This window comes from Rhododendron vialii, chromosome 11a (assembly GCF_030253575.1).
Source record: "Rhododendron vialii isolate Sample 1 chromosome 11a, ASM3025357v1".
Lineage (NCBI taxonomy): Eukaryota > Viridiplantae > Streptophyta > Magnoliopsida > Ericales > Ericaceae > Rhododendron > Rhododendron vialii.
Genome location: NC_080567.1, coordinates 37,986,864 through 38,008,317, shown reverse-complemented (window position 1 = coordinate 38,008,317; position 21,454 = coordinate 37,986,864). Strand labels below are relative to the sequence as shown.

Below are 21,454 nucleotides of genomic sequence, written 5' to 3'. Positions count from 1 at the left end.
ATATATAAAGTCATGCATGATAAAACCACGTCTGGAATAACGTAGCTTAGGATCTGTATTCGCAACAAAATTAAAGACTGAAAGAATATTTCTAGTCTAGGTCTCATAGTGATGATATCTGGACATATAACAAAGGGTAGCCGTTTCAGATAGTTGGATTTGGAAATTTATCTCACAAGAGCTTTGATATATTGTCTTTGATAATGGGTTTGGGTGAAAGAGTAACATAGCAATCATGCGTCCAAGATTTTCAAAATAAATGGTTTTTTGTTTGGGGTTTTGAAAAGCTTCCTTGTTCCTTTGAGAATGTTCATTCCTTATACGTCTATTTTTTCCACATACGGTTGTGGCAGTGGGTCTTGTGGTCGGCTCATTTCACACTTAGCATGTTGGTGCCTCACCTCTTCTTATTATTACTATTTGGCACAAAGGTGGCATACGTGGCGGGTGAGCACACGCGACATTCTATAAGACTGTGTGACCATTAGTAGTTAGTTAACCGCGCGCAGGGTGCGAATGTTAGGACAGTTGCGATCACAACTGCTGACCGCCAACTGCCTCATTGGATGGACAGGATTGAAGTCGGATGGATGTGTATAGTCAACACACTGTTCGGTGTAGTCATTTATCCTACACTATGGGATTTGATCCCATGGTCTGATTCGACCAGGTGCGTAACGTTTGGTTTTCAGAGGCTTCAATCGGTCCAATTTGTCACACCCCAAAAATGAGAAGTGACCGGCCATGAACCATGAGGCCAATCCATGGAACACGCAGCCTGATTAAATCAAAGTAACTGAAAATCAAATGATCCCTTTTTCGTTATTAATCAAGTCAAAAGCCAAATGTGTCTCAATCATAAACATGGGGTACAAACCATCCCATGAACTAAACAATAACCAGTAATTCAACAATAATAAAAAAAAATCATTATTTGACAATTGCTTTGAATGCGGAAGCGATTTATTAAAATAAAACTAAGATGAGACACCCTAAGGAGGTCAAACAAAAGAATCCCCGAGGTGCCGCCAGAGTCCTTGCCTAACTCCCCAACTTGCCTGAAAGAGAAGTTGGAATAAATCCGTCAGCTGACGAGCTCAGTGAATAGCAAGTATGTATAATAAATAAAGTTGAAAGCGGGGATTAAAATAATTCACCATTAAACTTAATTTGGCATACGAGGTGTCCGGCAAAATAACAAATTAATCAATGAAATATTTAACCAATAAATATTCTTGGTGGTGATCACAACATTAACTCCATCAACAATGGGGAACCACAATCAAATAGTACCATGGCCAAAATAAATCTCATCAAAATTGGATCCAATATCGAACTTAGAGTCACCAGGGTTGGCAGCCCGTGGTACTTTTCCCTAAGACGATCCGGCAAAAGAAAGCCGTTGAGCATTAGGGTCACCGGCCTAACACGGTCTTTTCCCCAATGGCCAGGGTCACCAACACGAGAAGGAATAAGTTCCCTGGACTTCCGAAATAAATGTTCCCATTAATATCCACCAAGTTCTCACCAAAAAGAATATTAACAATTGATCTCAAAAAATTCATCGCATGCCAATTTATAAAACAACTTATAAACAGTTTTGAGTCTCCGAATAACATTCATATAAATTTCTAAAGGAAATACTTTTAAGAGACACAGGGATTTTTCGAAAATACGTAACAAACTTAACTACTCACCTGAATCCAAAAGTAATGCAATCGAACGCGCAAAAATATGTTAACCTGAATAAAAGAACAAAGAACAAAATGACTAACTATACATCTATACACTTGAAGATACAGAATGCCACTTCCTATCAAAATAAAACTTAGCCTAATCCTAACTACTGCCCTCTGTAATCACTACCGCTAAAACCAAACTCCATGCCTCCAACCATGAGCACATACCACTGTCCAATAACATTAAAAGAAAATAACTTCCAGCGAAACTCGTATAAAATCAAAACCATCCAAGTCTACTGCCACCATAAATTATTAAAATCATTCCTCAGGAGTATTCCCAACTCTAGCAATTCCCATACCACGACAACAGAGATCAGCACCGCACACGACATCTATTATAATTTTAACCCGTTGCCGCACACACGACACACACTCTCACCCACCGACTCACTCCATCCATATCACACCCAATTAATTATTTTTGTGAGCGCTATGAATATTGATGTCACGAATGTAATATTTGGGGTATGAGATTAATTTTGGATAAAATGGTGGTACTGAATGGAAATTTTATTAATTGTGTTACGTTCTATCTTAGTCGAATTAACTATAATATAGGGAGTAGTGGGTAATTTTAGAAAGTTAGGAGATGTTTCACGGTATAGGGTTTTTATTTGGGCAGAGCGTTTGAGAAAAGAAGTTGAGAGAACTTTGGGTGAAAGAAAAAGAGAGAGCAGAAGCAGCCGGAGGTTGTGAGGTACCGGTGTGTCAGTCGAGGTCCAATTGATCATGAAATTGAGTATTCACATGCCCTACATCAAAGAGAGAAACATGCTTTGAGTTTACTGTTGTTCTGAGTGGGCTAAAAGAACAGATAGGAGCATTGTCCCTATATATTGGAGTGCATGGGACATGCTTCCGTTGATTATGCACTTTTAGCTCACAATTTAAAAATAAGAAATTTTAACTCACAATTTAAAAATAAGAAATTTATTATTTTTAAGTAATAGGAATGCTTGGGTGGGCTAATAGGAATGCTTGAGTGGGCTAAATGCACTTTTGTCCCTATATATTGGAGTGCATGGGACATGCTTCCGTTGATTATGCACTTTTGTTCCTATAAATTATATGATTATGAGTTGTCGTATCTTTGATATGGCCTTGGTGATGGTTTCACGGGCGCTTTGTTATGGCTAAGACCTACAGGGATGGGTCAGGATCGTGACAAATATGAATCTTATTTAATAGATCTCGATGAGATCTTCTTAATGGTACAAAAAAAATCAAAAATTATTTTCGTAAATACATTATTTTTAAGTTTGAAAATTGAAAAATAAGTATTTATTTTTTAAGAAGACATAGTGGAACATGTTTGATTTCAGAAAAAAACAGATAGTAAAATAAAAAAACTAAAAAATCAAACACATTAAATTTTTTTTCTCGATCGGCAAAAAAACATTTTACTATATTTATCTTTAAATAATGTTAGAAAGATTAAAGGCAACAAGGATACATTAATAAAATGCCACTTAAGACAAGACCCAACCAAAAGGGAGGGAGGCATGACGCGGTCCAAAGAACACATAAATTTTTTCTACGCTCTTTACTCAAAATTCCCTTCTATAAATTAGTATTTTCTGTTGCCCTTTTTTTTCCCCCTAACTTCGAAGATGCTTCAGGTTTTTCCCATTACAGAGTCATCATAAAGGAGTATAAATCATATGAGTTCAAACTTAAACGTATCCCACAAATCTTTCCACGCGGTGTAGAAAGACTTGGAGTTGGGAGGAGTCAATCACAATAACTCGACGGCCCCGGTCCCTACCGGCCCGTTTGAATGAAGGATTTGTTTTGGATGGATATAGAATAAAGGGGGATTTGAAGGTAGATATGTAATTAGGTGATATGTTAAAAAGGGTGACCCCGCCTCTTAAGAATGATGGATTTGTAATGAGGTGTTTGGATGATTTTTTTGGAAAGGGAGATTTGGAAGGTGGATATGATGGGATAAGGTGTCAAATGAAAAAACATAGAAGATTCAGTTATCTGGACTTTGTCTACTGCTGGTACCTATTCTACTAAGTCAGCTTGGGAAGCCCTTCGTTCCAAAGCTCCTGATGTTGGTTGGTGGCCCATGGTTTGGTATAAAAAACATGTCCCAAGGTGGTCCTTTATTTTATGGCTAGCTTTTCTTGGGAGACTCTCTACCAAGGATAGGTTGCATAATTGGGGGATTATAAATGATAGTTACTGTGTGCCGTGTAGTGGCGGAGTGGAATCACATTCCCACTTGTTTTTTGATTGCCCTTTCTCTTCTTCTGTTTGGTTACGGGTCAGAACTTGTTGTGGTCTTTCAGCCTATGCTTGGGATCTTAATTCTGAAGTTCAGTGGGGTTGTTTATATGGCAAGAGAGGTTCTATGAGGGTCACCCTGTTTAAACTATGTTTAGCTGCTTCAGTTTACTATCTTTGGAAAGAACGGAATGGTCGGATTTTTCTTCAAGTAGGTCATGAAACTACAGGAGTTGAGAAATTAATTCTGGATGAGGTCAAGAGTTGTGCTAGTTCCTGGAAACGTGAGCTCAAAAACCCTGACAATTTCAGAGTTTGTTGCGAGTGGAAAATTTCAGATTCTATTTTCTTGTAATTTTTTGTTTTCTTTGTAATGGCTAGGCTGTTGCTTTTCTTGTTGTATCCAGTTGGATTTGTTTGTTTTCTTTCTCGAGGTTTTCCTTGAGGTTCTGGGTTTGGTCCCCTTTATAAATTTATGCCTTTCTCCAAAAAAAAAAAGGTGTCAAATGACTTAATTGCCCCCAGTTTTCTTATTTTAATAGAGAGAAATTAGATTAATTTCATTATAATTAGAGTAAATACATATTTATTATTAATTGGGAGATAAAATAAATTCATTAAATCTTTAAAATGTTTAAACCTTTTTTTATTGGAATTTTTTGTCATATGACTCTCATTTCATACCATTAACTTTTTTTTTTTTAATTTGTGAGAAGACTCTAGAATACTATAAAAAGAAGTTCAATTTTAATAGAGAGAAAAAAAAGAATAAAAAAGAGAGAAGAAAAAGAAAACAACTGTACGTGTCAAGGGGGGCATCCCACCCATTGGATCCAGAAAAGAAAAAAGGGGTGGCATCCTACGTATTGGATCAAAGCCCTCTGATCAAAAAAAGAAAGATAGACGCTGTGTTTGGTTCGCAATTTTGAATTAAAAGTTTTGAGTTAAAATATAAAAATATATAATTGGATGAGTTATTTCAAATATATGTGGGATCCCTTGCTGAGACCGACAGAAAAGGAAAAAAGAAAAACTTATGGATAAAAGACAAGTTGGACAAAAGTAAAAAGAAAAACTGATGGATAAAAGACAAGTTGGACAAAAGTCTTCCGTTTCTCTCTCTCTCTTCAATTACTCCCTCTCTCCATAACCAGTATTGCTATGTGAGTGTAGAGAATTCGTACCGATCAGCCGCACCGGGCCTTCTCCAGCCACCGGACGGCCGATCCGAGCCGTCAAAAAATTATATAAAAAAAACCAAGTGGGCTTACCTGAGAATAAATGCCATCCAAGGTGTGTAGGGTATTTGATCCGAGCACCCATTTTTCGTGTATATACACATATGTACATATATACATGAAAAATGGGTGCTCCGATCAAGCACCCTATACACCTCAGATGTCGTTGATTCTTGCATAAGCCCACTTGGTTTTTTTTTTTTGAATTTTTGGACGGTTCGGATCGGCTGTCCAGTGCCGAAAAAGACCCGACGGTACACATATCATTTTCGACCACGACTCATCTCTCTCTCTCGAAAATTCTTTCCAAACCTACAATAGTCAAATTTTAAAGTCAAAAGGCAGTCTTTCGGCGCCTTGGAAGTTACTTTTTGGCCCCACATGTAAATGGCACTAAAAACAACTTTTTGAAACAAAAATTCCAAATGGGCTTCCGAACACAGTGAGAGAATTGTATGGGATTAAATCCTAATATGCATTCCAAGATCAAAACCGCCACTGACAATCACCAACAGATTTCTCCCCCATTTCTCTCTCTCTCTCTCCATCAAGCAACCTGCCAAACTGGAGGCCAAATCTATGAATTAGAACCAACCAAACTGAAAAACGAGCAGCTCCGGTGACGAGGGAGGCTCCGGAGACGAACGGTAATCTTTTTTGTCTTCGTCTCTCTGTGTAACCATTTTTCTTAATTTTTTTTTCTCTTAGACGGAGATGAATCCGCTTCAGTATTTATCTCCGTCTTCCTCAAAACTCAACTAAACACCGGATTTGAGGGGGACCGAGACTACAAATCCGGCCGGCTCACATATCCCCCTCATCTCCGCCATCCAAAGAGGCCGTACTAGTCTTGACTAAACGCGAGCCCAGGATATGAATGGCTATAAAACGTCCTGCAATTCAACAAAGCATGCAGTGCCAACGACTTGTTTTCTTCAAGTCTCTCTCTCTCTCTCTCCTCTTTTAGTTTTTCTTTGTCCTAGCTACCTATTGGCTACTGCGTCTTCAGCTCATTCTCCATGCGTTTCCTCTCAACTTGACTCTTGTCTTTCTCTAAACACAGCCAGATCATCATCCAAGCTCTGGTATTAGCTGCGATCTGCGGAGTAAATCCGAGCAAAAGCCGTTTAAATTGGTGCCGTTTATCAAATTCTAGTGTGCCCCAAAAGGTAAACATAAAGAGCTCTTGATTTTCCCTTTATTGATAATGTTGAACAGAAAATAGCGATAGAGAGTATTTTTTTTTAATAACACAGTTAATTAGTTACATCTCAACGTCGATAGAGTTATTTAGAGAACGAGAGCCAAAATGCTCGGTACACTACTTTTTTACGCTGCATAGTTACACTACATCTTATGTGGGGCCTATTTCGGGTCATACAAAAATTACGTATCGATAAATAATAATTACCGATATCCGTTGGAGTTGAATTTTTTACAGGGTCCCATAAAATAATATTTTAGAATTTATGGACATTTTTCTGAATTTTTGTTGACCCCATAAAAAATGTAGTCTAACGTATAGAGTATGTAGCACTTCTCGATAGAGAAATGGTATATATGCACCGACAATTTCCTTGTAATTTCAGCTATATTCCAAATTGTACTTTGAAGTTTTTTCGAAGAGACGAGGATATATTAGCGAGGATTATTATGTACCACTCATACATGACAGTTTTAATTTCACGTGTGGAGATATGATATGATTCTCCTTCCTTTTTTCTCATTATATTTTTTGAGTAGAAAATCACTAATAACCATCTACCTAAGCGATAATATAAAATGATGATCCCTTGCCAAAAATATTGACTCTGTCACGGCAGCTAGCTGCTAAGAAAGAAAGTGCTTGAAGCTTGATTTTGTAGGTCTTGCTGAAAGAAGAACACTTGATTATTATGGCTGAACTTGTAGTTGGGCCTTTCATTTCGTTTGTGGTGGAACGGCTGGGTAACTTGCTCATCCAAGAAGAAAGGTTCTTGCACGGGGCCCAAGTTGATCAAATGCAAAGGGAACTTAGCCGTATGCAGTGCTTTTTGAAAGCTGCAGATGCAAGGCGAGAAGAAGGGGAGGAGCTTGTGAGAAATTGCATCTCTGAGATCCGGGAATTATCATTAGATGCTGAAGATGTCATTGCAACTTTTGTCGTCAAAGTTGCACTCATGAGGAGAGGTAGGATTCATCCTATGCTCAAGATGTACTTCCGTATTATTAATGAGTCTAGAGCCCGTTATACGGTTGGATTGGAGATCAAGTATATTAATAAAAAGATCAATGACCTCACAAGAAGTTTACAAACATATGGTATCCAACCTACAATCGCCTTGGGAGAAAGCTCAACTTCTAGAACTGAGAGGGTGCAACAACTAAGGCGGTCTTATCCCCATGTCGTTGAGGAGGATATCATCTGCTTAGATGAAGATGTAAATGCAGTTGTGGATCATTTGGTTAACGAGATGATAAACTGTAGGGTCATTTCCATTTGGGGAATGGGTGGTCTTGGCAAGACCACCCTTGCTAAGATGGTTTACAATCACATTGATGTTAGGCATCATTTTGATTGTTTTGCTTGGGCTTACATATCTCAACAATGCAAAACAAGGGAAGTTTTGGAAGAGATTCTTATCCAACTTACATCTCCAGAACTAGAAGGGAGAGAGAAAATCAGGAGAATGATGCATGGTGAGCTAGTTGGCGAGCTTTATCAAGCTCAAAGTCGAAGGAAATGTCTCGTGATTCTGGATGACATATGGGACGTGGTAACTTGGAATAGTCTGAGTCCTGCCTTCCCCCACGAAAAGGCAAGTAGTAAAATTTTGTTAACAACTCGCATTAGAGAAGTGGCTTCATTTGCTGATGAACAGTGCCTTCATGAATTGAGGCATTTAACGGAACCGGAAAGTTGGGAGCTGTTTCAGAAAAAAACATGTTTGAAGAGTGATGTCACAGGTAATCATCAACACCCTTAACTATATTGTAGTTGTAAGTTGTGCTTTTCGAATTTCAAGTTCAATATTGGGTTATATTCTCTAAATCTCATAAACTCGTCCGTTTCAGTAATCAATAGTCCGGATTTAAAAAAAAAAACTATTCGCGCGAAGAGTTAAACTCTTCTAGCGAATAATTTTTTTAAAATTCGGACCATCCAAAATACATTTGAAGGCGCGTGATTGAGCGCCGTAAATTATCGTCACGGCTCCGCGTTAAAAAAGTTTTTCCCTTCTCGATATATGTTCTCTCCACTTAAATTGAAGTGGAATAGTTGTGCTTTTTCTATTTAGAAAGAGGCTTCTCTCCATAGACTCCATTGAGCTGCCTAGTACAACCATAGTTGTTAAAATCTTACGATACGGGATACGTATCCTATGATTCGTATCGTCTCCTTCCAAAAACAATACGTATCACACCCCATATCCTTTTTGTATAAAAATCTTACGATACTGCGGCGTATCCTACGATATTATTGCGTATCCCGATTCACAGCGTATCCTACGATTACTTACAGAGAACAAATCATACCATATTTTAAGAAATGGAACACCAAATGCGTACTGATCTTTTCACCTAGTTATATGGTCATATCTAAATCATTTAAAGAAAACCCAAACTCAAAGCTCAAATAAAAGAAAGAACGTATTTCGATCATGTTTTACGTGAATTAGATAATGGCATTTTTTCTCTTCCCTTAGAGACTTGGATTTTTTTATCGTAAAAGCATTTTTTTCATATATAAAACACTTATTTTTCAAATATACACCAGATTTTTATACTATAATTAAGTATAATTATTATTTTATTGCCTATTAGCTTCTGTTAACGTATCTTACGATACGCGATACGTATTCCAATACGAATCATAAAACGAAATAAACGATACACGATACGTATCCCGATTTGAAAACATTGAGTACAACTAATGAAACGCCCATGAAGTGGATCAAGATGTTCCATAATTTACGAGATAAGTGCTGAAATATTACAGTTACCCATTGTTACGATTAGAAAAAAAAAAAAACAAAGTTAATCTTATAGATAGGTCATCCTAAGAATCAAATATACTATCAGAGTCGTAGGCTGGCCTGTTTGATAAAATTGAAAATTGAAACTGAATGCTGAAAAATTAAGTACTGAAAACTGAATGCTGAATTTTTTAAGTTGAAAAACTGTTTAGTAAACATATTAAATACTAAATTAAAAAAATGATAAATTAATTTTAATTTCGATTCTCTCTTAATTTACTAATGGTCACAATGTACTCATAATAATGGTGGAATGGTGGTTGTGGCGGTGGTTGTCACACCCCAAAATGAGAAGTGACTGGCCATGAACCACAAGACCAAAGCTTGTAGAACATGCAGCTTAAAAAGAAATTTATAAAAACTCCCAAGCAAAGATCCACAAAACAATCAACCATTTTTTTTATTCAGAACATCCCCAACCAATAAATTCCACAAAAAGAATGGGGCACAAACATTCTATGAACCAAATAAAATCCAGTGAGCCAACAATAATAAAAGAATCCAGATGTCTGACAAAATGTTTCAAATGCAGAAGCAATTAATAAAATAAAAATATGATGAGACACCTTAAGGAGGTCAAACTAAAAGAAGTCCCCGAGATGTTGCTAGGGTCCTTGCCTAAATCCCCGACTAGCTTGAAAAAGAAGTTGGAATAAATCCGTCAGCTGACGAGCTCAGTGAATGGCAAAACATGTATATTAAATACAATTTCAAAATAAGGATCAAAATAATTTACCATGTCAACATAAATTTGGCATACAGGTGAACAATAAAATAATCATCAATCAATCCAATGAACGATTCATCCGATAAATCTTAATGATGATCTCAATCCAATCTCCAACAATAATGGAGAACCAAAACCAAAACCAATAGTACCAAATGCCAGTGAATAAATATTTTAAAATTGGATCCAATATCGAATCATAGAGTCACCACGAGTAGGCAGCCCGTGGAACTTTTCCCTATGAACGATCCGGTCAATAACAACCGTTGAGCATTAGGGTCACCGGCCTATTCCGGTCTCTTCTCTAATGGCCAGAGTCACCCGCACACAGAGGATTAATTTCCCTAGACTTCCAAAATATGTTCACATCAATATCCACAAAGTTCTCATCAAAAGATTATTCGATCAACAAATGATTTCACCAATACCGCATGCCAATTTAATATAATCAAATATAACAATGTGTTTCCAATTTCAATCATAAATTTTTCAAAACAACAATTTAAAGGACACATGGAAGTTTGAAAGTACATAACATGCTTAACCAGTCACCTGGGTCCAAAGCTAATGCAATCGAACAATGCAGAACGAGCCTAACCTGAACAATAATCATATAACAATATTATCACTAACTAAACCAAGTATAATATTTCGATTATTACTCACGGTAGTTTAAAGCTACCTAAAACTATACTTTTCTAAACCTAAGAATGATTCAAGAGACTAATCCTACCAAAACAATTACCCAATTTCCATTCCCACTGCCATAGCCTTCCGTTCTTCCACGTACACCCAAAAGTCAAGTGATTTGCTCCCTATGCATTCCACTTGTTCTCTCCCAACCAAATCAAAAGCATAACCACCGTTTGCAGCACATGCACACCACGTCACACACACACAAAACACCACAGCACACATTCACTCACCTCTCTCTTTCTCTCCGACCCCCATCAATTAATTTTCCGCCCAATTAACTTGCTACTGAACGGACTCAGGGTAGTGAAACAATAAGATTTATTCAACTTACCATGATTGAAGATGAGTGCGAAGACGATCTCGAACCTTTGACTGCGCAGTTCTTTCCTTCTCAACGTTCTCTAAAAAATATCCGAAAATCCTATTGGTACCGATGGTACCGTAGGAAAAATGCACCGACGGCCACCGGACGGCTGATCCGAGCCGTCCAAAAAATTTAAAAAATAAAACCGAGTGGGCCTATGCGAGAATCAATGGCATCCGAGGTGTGTAGGGTACTTGATCCGAGCACCTCTTTTTCGTGTATATACAGGTATATACATATATAGATGAAAAAGGGGTGCTCGGATCAAGTACCCTACGCACCTCGGATGCCATTGATTCTCGCGTAGGCCCACTTGGTTTTGTTTTTTAAAATTTTTGGATGGCTCGGATCGGCCGTCCAGTGGCCGTTGGTGCATTTTCTCTACGGTACCATCGGTACCAATAGCAGTACTCAAAAAATATAACCCTAGTCTGTTCTGATTATCTCTATCTTTATAGAACTGACGTCTAACCCTCAAAACCCCTAATTTGTAGCTAACTAATTTATTAAAGTATTTAAACGAGGAACTAAACTATTACTAAAAATTAATTAGACCTATACCCTCAAAATTATAATAACGACAATTGTACCCATAGTGCGTGCAAAATAAATAATTACGATCTGACCACAATATCCAATTACTAAAATGGCAATATAATTAATTAAATAAATAAAAATGTTAGGCTGTAACAGTAGTGGTGTTGGAGTGCTGGCGATAGTGGTGTAATGGTGGTGGCGGAGTGATGGTGATGTAACAGTGGCAGTGAGTGGTGGTGGTGGTGGTGGTGGAGTGATGGTGTAATGGTGATAGTGAGTGTTGTCGGTGGATTGATAGTTGTGTAATAGTGGCATTGTGGTGGTGGTGGCGGCGGCGATGGTGTGGTGGTGGCAATTTGGTAATGGTGGTGGTGGTGATGGAGTGATTGGGGTGGTGGTGGTGGGGGTGGTGGTAAAGTGGTGGTGTAGTGGTGGGGGTGGTGGTGGAGTGGTGGTGATGGTGGCGAAGTGGTGGTGGTGGTGGTGGCAAAGTGGTAGTGGTGGTGGTGGTGGTGGTGGTGGTGGTGGAAGTGGTTGTGGTGGTGATATGGTGATTAAATACAAGTACACAAGAATTCAGCTAAGCTACTTAATTTTTTTCAACTTTTTAGCCTACATTTTAAATAGCACTTAATTTGTTAAGCATTGTATAATGTCGTTATCAAATCTACTGAATCACTTATTACTTAATTGATTCAGTTTTAAGTGTTGAATTTATCAAACAATCCCAATTATTACACTTTACTATCCTTGCACTTATACCGAACTCTCACATTACGCCACTTCCGCAAATGGGCGGTGGGATTGGTCCCCATGATTAGTCAAAGTGTGCGAAAGCTGATTCAAACACCTGAGTTGTCAAAAAGAAATAAAAGAAATAAAAACTTGACTGGATTATGTATTTATGTGTAACATGAAAATAAAATGCTTGGTACATTGGATTCACCAAACCACACGAGTGATATGTATGACTTACTCGAAAATAGAGTTGTCGACCACACTTATAGCTTTTAATGACATAATTGCCAACCATTCTTCATATTATGTAGAATAGTCATATCTGCTAATTAACTCCCATTTTACTGTTATTTTTCGGGCAGCTTATGATTAAGGAGGTCAAAGATTTGCAAGTGAATATTATAGATCTTTTTGTTGAAAGTTGGAACTCAGTGGGGAAACGTTCGAATTGATCATATGAAATGGAGATTTAGTCACAATACTTGAATTTACTTTCATCCTCTCCAACAGGTTATCCCAATCGCATAGTCAGTGTAAATTACAAGATTCTATGGAACATACAGGAAATTTGATATATACAGACAATACTGTTTATTGCAGCAAGGTTTAAGACGTTTAGTCGATATGTAGGCAACCGTATCTTTTAATTGGCATTCTTTTGAATTGGAACCCACACCATATATAACAATGAAGGCATGCAACAAATGCATCATTGCACAGAGACACCAGTTTTATTAGGGAGCGGGAGAGGTAGTTACACTGTACTACTAAAGTCTATTTATGTTATTATGTCAATAATATGTAAGTAGATTAGTGGATACTTGTCAGCTGAGGATACTATTTTTCCCTTTAATTTGCAGAGTTCAGATTAAGCACAGAAATGACGGTGTTAGGGGAAAAAATGGTCAAGCACTGCGGGGGCCTGCCGTTGGCCATTGTGGTGTTAGGAGGTCTTCTCGCTACAAAACGCACACTTGGTGAGTGGGAAATGGTGAGTAGAAACGTAGACTACTTAATGAAGGGCAAAGGCCAAGGAGGAGTCCCTGTGAAAATTGTTTTAGAGTTAAGCTACAATGACTTGCCATACCATCTCAAGGCATGCTTTTTGTGTTTGAGCGACCTTCCGGAAGATGAAGATATACGTCCTATAAAATTGATCCAAAGATGGATGGCTGAAGGCTTTGTGTCTTTACCCGTACGCGCACGAGTAGGAGAAGTAGAAGATTTGACAATGTTGGATATTGGGATGAGTTACTTGGATGAGCTACGTTATCGATGCATGATTCAAGTTGGTCAATTAACAAGGTACAGTGGAAGGGTTAAACTTTATCTCCTCCACGATCTCGTGCGAGACTTGTGCTTGTTGAAGGCCAAAGAGGAGAATTTCGTCGAGGTTGTACTCATGGGGGAAGACTCGGCCACTACATCTTCATCTGCGTCGTCTTCAATTACAATTCGTAGGCTTGGTGTGTACTGCAAAGCTAATCGAAATGTTGGTGATAATAGAAGAAGAGGAACTGTTAAAGCCCTCCGTATAGACGAAACATGTAACCTCCACCATGTTAGGTCATGCCAACTTTATTCCTTTGGAAACACATTGGAAGATTCTGATTGGCGACACGTAAAATCAATCTTCAAGGGCTTCAAATTGCTTACATTTTTGGATCTCGAAAAAACTAAGTTCCACGGTACTAAGTACAAAGACTTCGAATTGCTTAAAGGAAAGAAATTGCCGAAAGCAATAGGAAACCTAATCCACTTGAGATATTTAAGTATACGAGATTCTGAAATTACAAGCTTGCCTTCTGCTATAGGCAACTTGCAATTCCTTGAAACCTTAGATTTACGGTACGCTATGCATAAATATGGTGGGAAAATTACAAAAATACCCAATGTGTTGTGGAGGTTGGAGCAATTGAGACATCTATATCTTCCTGGATGGGGACCGTGGGGTATTTGTTGCGTGCCTTCCTGGGTGAAGTTGCGATTGGATGGCTTAAGCAAACTCGAGACACTCCATGGCTTTCACTCAGAAACATGTGATGTTAGAAGCTTTTCCACGCTCATGAATCTTCGAAAACTTGAAATTATTGTGTACGACCTAAAACACTTGGCTGTGATTCTTGAATCCCCCAGTTTTAGCAATTCAAACGGTCTTGTAAGATATTCAACCTTCTTCATTTATGGGTCTTATCAAACACGAGAAGAAGAAAGCCTTTTAAGGCAAGTTTTTGGGTATCGCCATCTTCATAGATTGTTCTTTACAGGATCCCTGACTGAATTACCAGACGCACTCTCTCCAAACCTCACCCGCTTACGGTTGCGTTCAAAAAAACCTGGTCTAAAGGAAGACCCAATGCCGACATTGGAGAAATTGCCCAACTTAAGGAGACTCGATTTGGAAGGAGGGGAATGGAAGAAGATGGTTTGTTCTGCTGGTGGTTTTCCTCAACTTATATTCTTGGAACTCCGGGATAATGACGACGTGGAGGAGTGGAGGGTGGAACGAGGAGCCATGCCCAGTCTCTTGGATTTAACAATTAGGGGATGCAAAAAATTGAAGGAGATTCCGGACGGATTGAGGTTTGTCACTACCCTCCGGCAATTGGTGACCCATGAAGCATCTCAGGAACTCAGAGACAGGCTTCGAGAATGGGGAGAGGACTTCTCCAAAATCCAGCACGTGCATTCCATTAATAACTGACAAGGTTTGCCCCAATCTTGGTTGTTACTCTCTCTCTCTCTCTCTCTCTCGTTGCCCATGCTTTTCCTAACTCCATCATTTTCAAATTTCTGATACCAGGTTTTCCCTTATTCCAATGACGACAATTGCAGAGGCCAAAAAGTTTCGGGTATTCTATCAAAAAGGGATCTTTAAAAGTTGACATTGGATCTACCTATTCCAGGATGGTTTCGTTGAGATGGAATTGCCAGGAGGACTTGCTGCTCCTACCTTCTGTTAGAACCTTGAACTTAAGCATACTCTCTTTATTAATGTTGAGTGGTGAGTGAGTGTTTTTGAATGCTTTCTTTGTGTTCTTGTAATTTGTGTGGGAATTATGCTTAGGACTGCAATAAAGAAAAACAAATACGATGTGTGCTTTATGTAATCTTATGGTCATGTGTGTTTAAATGGAAAATTGGAATTAAATTTGCACTCCTATTTTTGGTTTTATATTGCTGGATTAAGTTTCTCTTGTATCAATTTGCACTCCTATTTTTGGTTTTAGATGAACATACGAGTATATGAGGTTTTAATTTCTACCCGTTGGATTCTTTGGCTATCCTCTTAGTCCCATGTGCCTCATACACCCGACACACTACAATTCTCTTAATTCTGGATCGAGTTGACTGTGGTTGTAGAAGAGGGATAAATCTCCGGAAATAAAAGCGGGAAAAGGGAAAGGGGAAAATGGAAAAAAGGACCATTATAGTTTGTAAGCCAAGGTAGGGGCAAATACTTTTTTTTTTTCTTCAGGTTATACTGAGGGAGTTGAATCAGGAATTCCCATCTCAAAGTTTAGTCAATTTGACCTTCGTATACTTCATTTGCTATCTGTTGTCCCAAGTGGGTAGACAGGAAAATTCGAAAATGATTCGTGCAGATCCTAATTATGAATGAAGTGATTCTTCTTATTTCAATTTCCTTGTTAAACGTTTTTATGAGTTACAAGTAAATGAATTGACGAAGTAGTGACATGAGATCAACATGCTTTGATTTTACTGTTGTCCGAGTGGTCTAAAAAGCAGCTTGTTGGAACTTTATTGAGCCCAGAAATATAGCTATTCATATTCCAACATAGAGACTATGCTGAACCTCCTTCATTAATCATGTTGAAACTTTCCATAGTCGCTCAAAAACCTTAATGGTGAAGGTCTAGAAATGATTGGCAAGACTGCAAGAGATCCCTAATGTCCTAAAACTGCATGTCAAACCAGAGCCCATAGTTGTATGGGTTCTTCAATTTGGGAATAGATAAAGCTCAATCTCTTATTGTTAAAAAAATGTGAGGGCGTAGGAGTTGGAGATTCCAACCATTGGAATAATGCTCAAGTTCATAGTTGGAGACTCAGCGTAGTAAACGTTGAGGTGCTCTATTCCTCCAACAAAAGGGAGCACCAGGTAAATTCAAAAAGTCGACCATGTGTGGACGTTGATTCAGTGTAACGTTTCTCAGCAACTAGTGATGCCAACCTGCTTCAGTTTCACCTGGCTCAAATCTGTTGATAACCCTGGGTTCTTTTGTTATGCAACAAGATCGTGAACCAAACACACACACACAATGGAGTCAAACAATCACAAAGAGATCGACACTAGAAATTTACTTGGTTCCCCAAAATCAGGTACATCCACGGAGGCAGCGGATTCACTATTTGTAGGGAGGATTACAATCACACTCAACGTCACAAACACTCAGTACAATTTCTCTCTCAACTCTCTATATTGTTCCCACACCATACAAGAGCAATAGACAACTGTATGTATAGGCACAAATGGAGGAGCTTGGTTGAGATGCTCAACGGCTAGGTGATTAGGCACTCAAAACAAAGATTTCTGAATGCTCTGTAGCTGCAACCAAGATTTTTGATTTGCTGCTGTTAGACCAGCGAAATCAAATTCTAGAAGCCCCATCAAATTTGTGAGCCAATCTCCACATCTTTTCTGTTTGTTTCTCTACATAAGAAGTTCTAGCATATGGTAATAGTGAACAGAGGTAGAATCCAATCTCAAGAACCTCATCTATAAAAAGTCCTTGGATGATCCAGATGTAGGGTTCTCAATTTCTCATGGGCCCTCCATGTGCTGTTCATTAGTCACCTCGATGTTATTTTTCTCATGATGCTAGGTTGAGTATTTCCGTTTGCCACATACCAGGTTTGATACTATATTTGACTATTTTTAAGTAGGTCTAGTGGTTATACGATGTTGTATTATGATAAACTGCTTTATGTTTTATCTGTATCTACCCTTAATGTTCTCAAGGTTTCAATTTTATGAGCAGTTTTTGCCAACATATGTTATGCTCTTTTTGGTTCGACTTTATTGAAATTGCCCAAGAAACCTGTGCATTTTCTTACTGTTTATTTCCGATGCAAAGCCTCATTCCCAAGGTGTTTTTTCTATTCACCATATTCCTTGTCACCCGCAAGGGAAAAAACCCTATTTCGAGTGACATCAAACCCCAAAAATAGCTTCTGATTTCTGCTTGTCTGACGATGTGCAGATGACTATATATAAAGTCATGCATGATAAAACCATGTCTGGAATAACGTAGCTTAGGATCTGTATTCGCAACAAATTTAAAGACTGAAAGAATATTTCCAATCTTGGTCTCATAGTGATGATATCTGGACATATAACAAAGGGTAGCCGTTTCAGATAGTTGGATTTAGAAATTTATCTCACAAGAGCTTTGATATATTGTCTTTGATAACGGATTTGGGTGAAAGAGTAACATAGCAATCATGCGTTCAAGGTTTTCAAAATAAATAGTTTTTTGTTTCGGGTTTTGAAAAGCTTCCTTGTTCCTTTGAGAATGATCATTCCTTATACGTCTGTTTTTTTTCCCCACATAAGGTTGTGGCTGTGGGTCTTGTGGTCGGCTCATTTCGCACTTGGCATTTTGGCACCTCACCTCTTCTTATTACTATTTGGCACAAAGGTGGCATAAGTGGCGGGTGAGCACACGCGACATTCTATAAGACCGTGTGAACATTAGTAGTTAGTTAACCGCGTGCGGGGGGCGAATGTTAGGACAACTGCGATCACAACCGCTGACCGCCAACTGCCTCGTTGGATCTACCTATTCCAAAGGAGAGAGAAACTTATTCACGAAGGGGCCGTGAATGAGTTCACGGAAAACGTGCAATCTCACCCGTCTGTTTCGGCAATCAACGGTTAAGATATGTTTTTAATCTTTGACTGGTTATAAATATCTATTATTGTTAATAATTTGTCTTTAATTTGCATCGTTCAAAATATTTTTAGACGGCTGAGATTGGCCTCCGTAAACTTTATTTTCAGAACCTTCGTAAATAAAGATTTTCGCAGTCCAGGATGGTTTCATTGAGGGAATCGGATACCCTGTCCGACCCCCTTTCGGACATGGGCTGACCCTCTCTCGGCCATTGATCTCGCAAATCAACAGCTGAGATGAGCCGAACACTTTTTGCTCTAAAACGTTTTGGAGCAAAAAGTGCTCGGCTCATCTCAGCCATTAATTTGCGAGATCAATGGCCTCGTTTGGAGCAAAAAGTGCTTTGTTCATCTCAGTCGTTGATTTGCGAGATCAAAGACCGAGACCCGAAAAGGATAGAACATGCACCTGTCCGGAAGGGGGTCGGACAAGGATCTCACGGCTTCATTGAGATGGAATTGCCAGGAGGATTGACTGCTCCTACCCAAGGAAAACCTAAAATTAAATCACGATCCCAATGACAAAGAGCTTTTTCGTTATAGTATTTGAATTTTGGATAATGAGTGGAGAAAAATAAAATTAATAATTAAAAAAAATTATTAAAACTCGTGCGTGGAGAGAGAATTCAAAACCCGAAATACAAAAAACGAACAAGCTCTTTGAGATTTCCGTTTTCCTAAAAGGAGGGAAAAAAAAGAAAAGAAAAGAAAGAAGAGATTCCCGTTTCTCAAAAGGAGCGGCTGGAGTGCCGACAGCCCCAAAAGTTTTATTTATTTATTTATTTTACTTCACTTGGTGCTCCACGATTTTTTTCCCTAAAAGGTGCTTATCTAATTATTTAAACTTTCCGGATAAAAAAAAATATTCAAACTTTCGTTGAGAAAAAAACAATAGTCTACGACAGATTGATGATGCGCAATGATCTCCTCAGCGATTATTGATAAGACTTGCCAGCTCATAATTGATTTGAATAGTAAACTGGATTTTATACGCAACTTGTTATGTGGTGGTCGTAAATTCAAAACTTCGATTTTTCTTTCTTAGATTTTCATCACTCTTTTTCTTTTATTTCATCTAATTATAGCTTTTAAAAACAAACCACTTTGCTATAATTAATTTAGAATTTAAATAGAATTTAACTAACTTAGCATTCTAAAGAATGATACTCATTAATCCAAACCACTATTTTGCATAATAATAGTTAACACTATATATAATTTTATTAATTTATTTTTAATCAGGTGTGATACGAGCAAGGAACTTTATTGAGCCAACAAACTAGTTGATACCTCTCTAAAAGTTTCGTATAGATTGTCAATACTAGTTGATAGTAAACTTTGGAGGTTTCAACTTTCAAACTTGAGACCTTAGGAGGTGGCAAATATCGATCTAATACTCAAATTAAAAAAAAAAGTAATGAAACTTATATTTTTATGATATACTTATCAATAATTAGGATATTAGGGTCAGTTTCTCAAAATAAAAAATAAAAAATGCCACTTGGATGTTTGGGTTTTGCCCTTGTTCAAAAAAATTTCTTATTTTTAAATTGTGCGTTAAACTTTTGTGGATTATTGATCCGTCTCGACTAGAGGAATCAGAAGAGTAAAAAAATGATGACATTTATCAAATTAATTTTGAAAAATTTCAAAAAAAAGGAGTAAAAATAAAACAAAAGGCAAAATTGACTCTCTCTTTTTTTGGGAGAGTAGGCCGTACTCTCAGTTACAACAACAACAGTACTGGGGCAATCCTCAAGCGATGGAGGTTTGATATGATTATTACTTAGTTAAACTTTTCTATTTACTGAATGAAGTTACTCAAAAATAATTCTGTAATTGAAATATTATAAGGAGAATCCATCCATCAGGTAGGGAAGAGTTAAAAAAAAGAAGAAGAAGAAAAAGAAGGGAAGAGTTTAAAGTCACCACGATTCCATTGTAACAAAGAGATACCCTTTTCTCAAAACGCGTGGCTGGAGTGCCGACAGCCGCGAAGGGCGAAAGACGGGTGTTCCACTGTTTTTAAAAAAAGTACTCCACTTATTTGTAATTTTTAAGTTTAAAAATAAGACTCGTATAAAAAAAGCTTTAAAATGATGGACTTACTAAAATAATTTTTTTGTATAATATAAATCTTGTTTAATAAATCTCGATAAGATCTTTTGAAACGGTGCCAAAAAAAATCAAAAATTATTTTCGTAAATACATTATTTTTAAGTTTGAAAATTGAAAATAAATATTTTTTAAGAAGGCTTAATGGAACATGTTTCATTTCAGAGAAAACAGGTAGTAAAATAAAAAACTAAAAAATCAAACACATTACATTTTTTTTCTCGATCGGCAAAAAAATACTTTACTGTATTTATCTTTAAATAATGTTAGAAGATTAAAAGGGACAAAGACACCCTAACAAAATGCCACCTAAGATAAGACCCAACCAAAAGGAAGGCAGAATGCGGTCCAAAGAACACATTAAACTTTTCCACACTCTTTCCTCAAAATTCCCTTCTAAATTAGTATTTTCTGTTGCCCTTGTTTTTTCCCCGCCCAAGATGCTTCAGGTTTTTCCCATTACATCTGTTCATCATAAAGGAGCACAGTAAATCATACGAGTTCAAACTTCAACGTATCCCACAAGTCTTTCCCCACGCGGTGTAGAAAGACTTGGAGAGTTGGTAGGACCACGGGAATCAATCACAATAACTCGACGGCCCCAGTCCCTTGGTCCCGATCGCGACTAGTCTTGACTAATTAAACGCCACTAGTCTTGACTAATAACCCAGGATATGAACGGCTATAAAACGTTCTGCAATTCAACAAAGCATGCAGTGCCAACGACTTGTTTTCTTCAAGTCTCTCTCTCTCTCTCTCTCTCTCTCTCTCTCTCTCTCTCTTTCTCTTTTAGTTTTTCATTGTCCTACCTACCGGCTAATGCGTCTTCAGCTCATTCTCCATGCGTTTCCTCTCAACTTGACTCTTGTCTTTCTCTAAACACAGCCAGATCATTATCCAAGCTCTGGTATTAGCTGCGATCTGCGGACTAAATCCGAGCAAAAGCCGTTTAAATTGGTGCCGTTGGTCAAATTCTACCGTGCCCCAAAAGGTAAACATAAAGAGCTCTTGATTTTCCCTTTATTGATAATGTTGAACAGAAAATAGCGATAGAGAGTTTTTTTTCTTTCAGGGAAGTACTACAATACACACTTTATTTAGGTGTGTATCATATGTACCCTTAATGAAACAC

General features: G+C 37.8%; 1 protein-coding gene across 11 annotated transcripts in view; it reads left to right on the top strand.

Annotated features, from left to right (window-relative positions):
- LOC131308018 (probable disease resistance protein At1g58602) overlaps window positions 1-21,454 on the top strand; it is a 56,847-nt gene that overhangs the window by 30,276 nt on the left and 5,117 nt on the right. For 3 of the 11 annotated variants that reach the window (XM_058334816.1, XM_058334818.1, XM_058334814.1), the window contains exon 4: window positions 15,094-15,467. Coding sequence is in view for 6 of the 11 variants with exons in the window: in XM_058334810.1 (XP_058190793.1) it covers window positions 7,108-8,158; window positions 13,151-14,994 (2,895 nt within the window). In the remaining 5 variants the exon portion in view is untranslated. Of the gene's footprint in view, window positions 1-6,158; window positions 6,382-7,035; window positions 8,159-13,150; window positions 14,999-15,093; window positions 15,468-21,087; window positions 21,314-21,454 lie in introns of those variants that run through there. The other 8 variants (XM_058334811.1, XM_058334812.1, XM_058334809.1 and 5 more) reach the window with 6 other exon arrangements.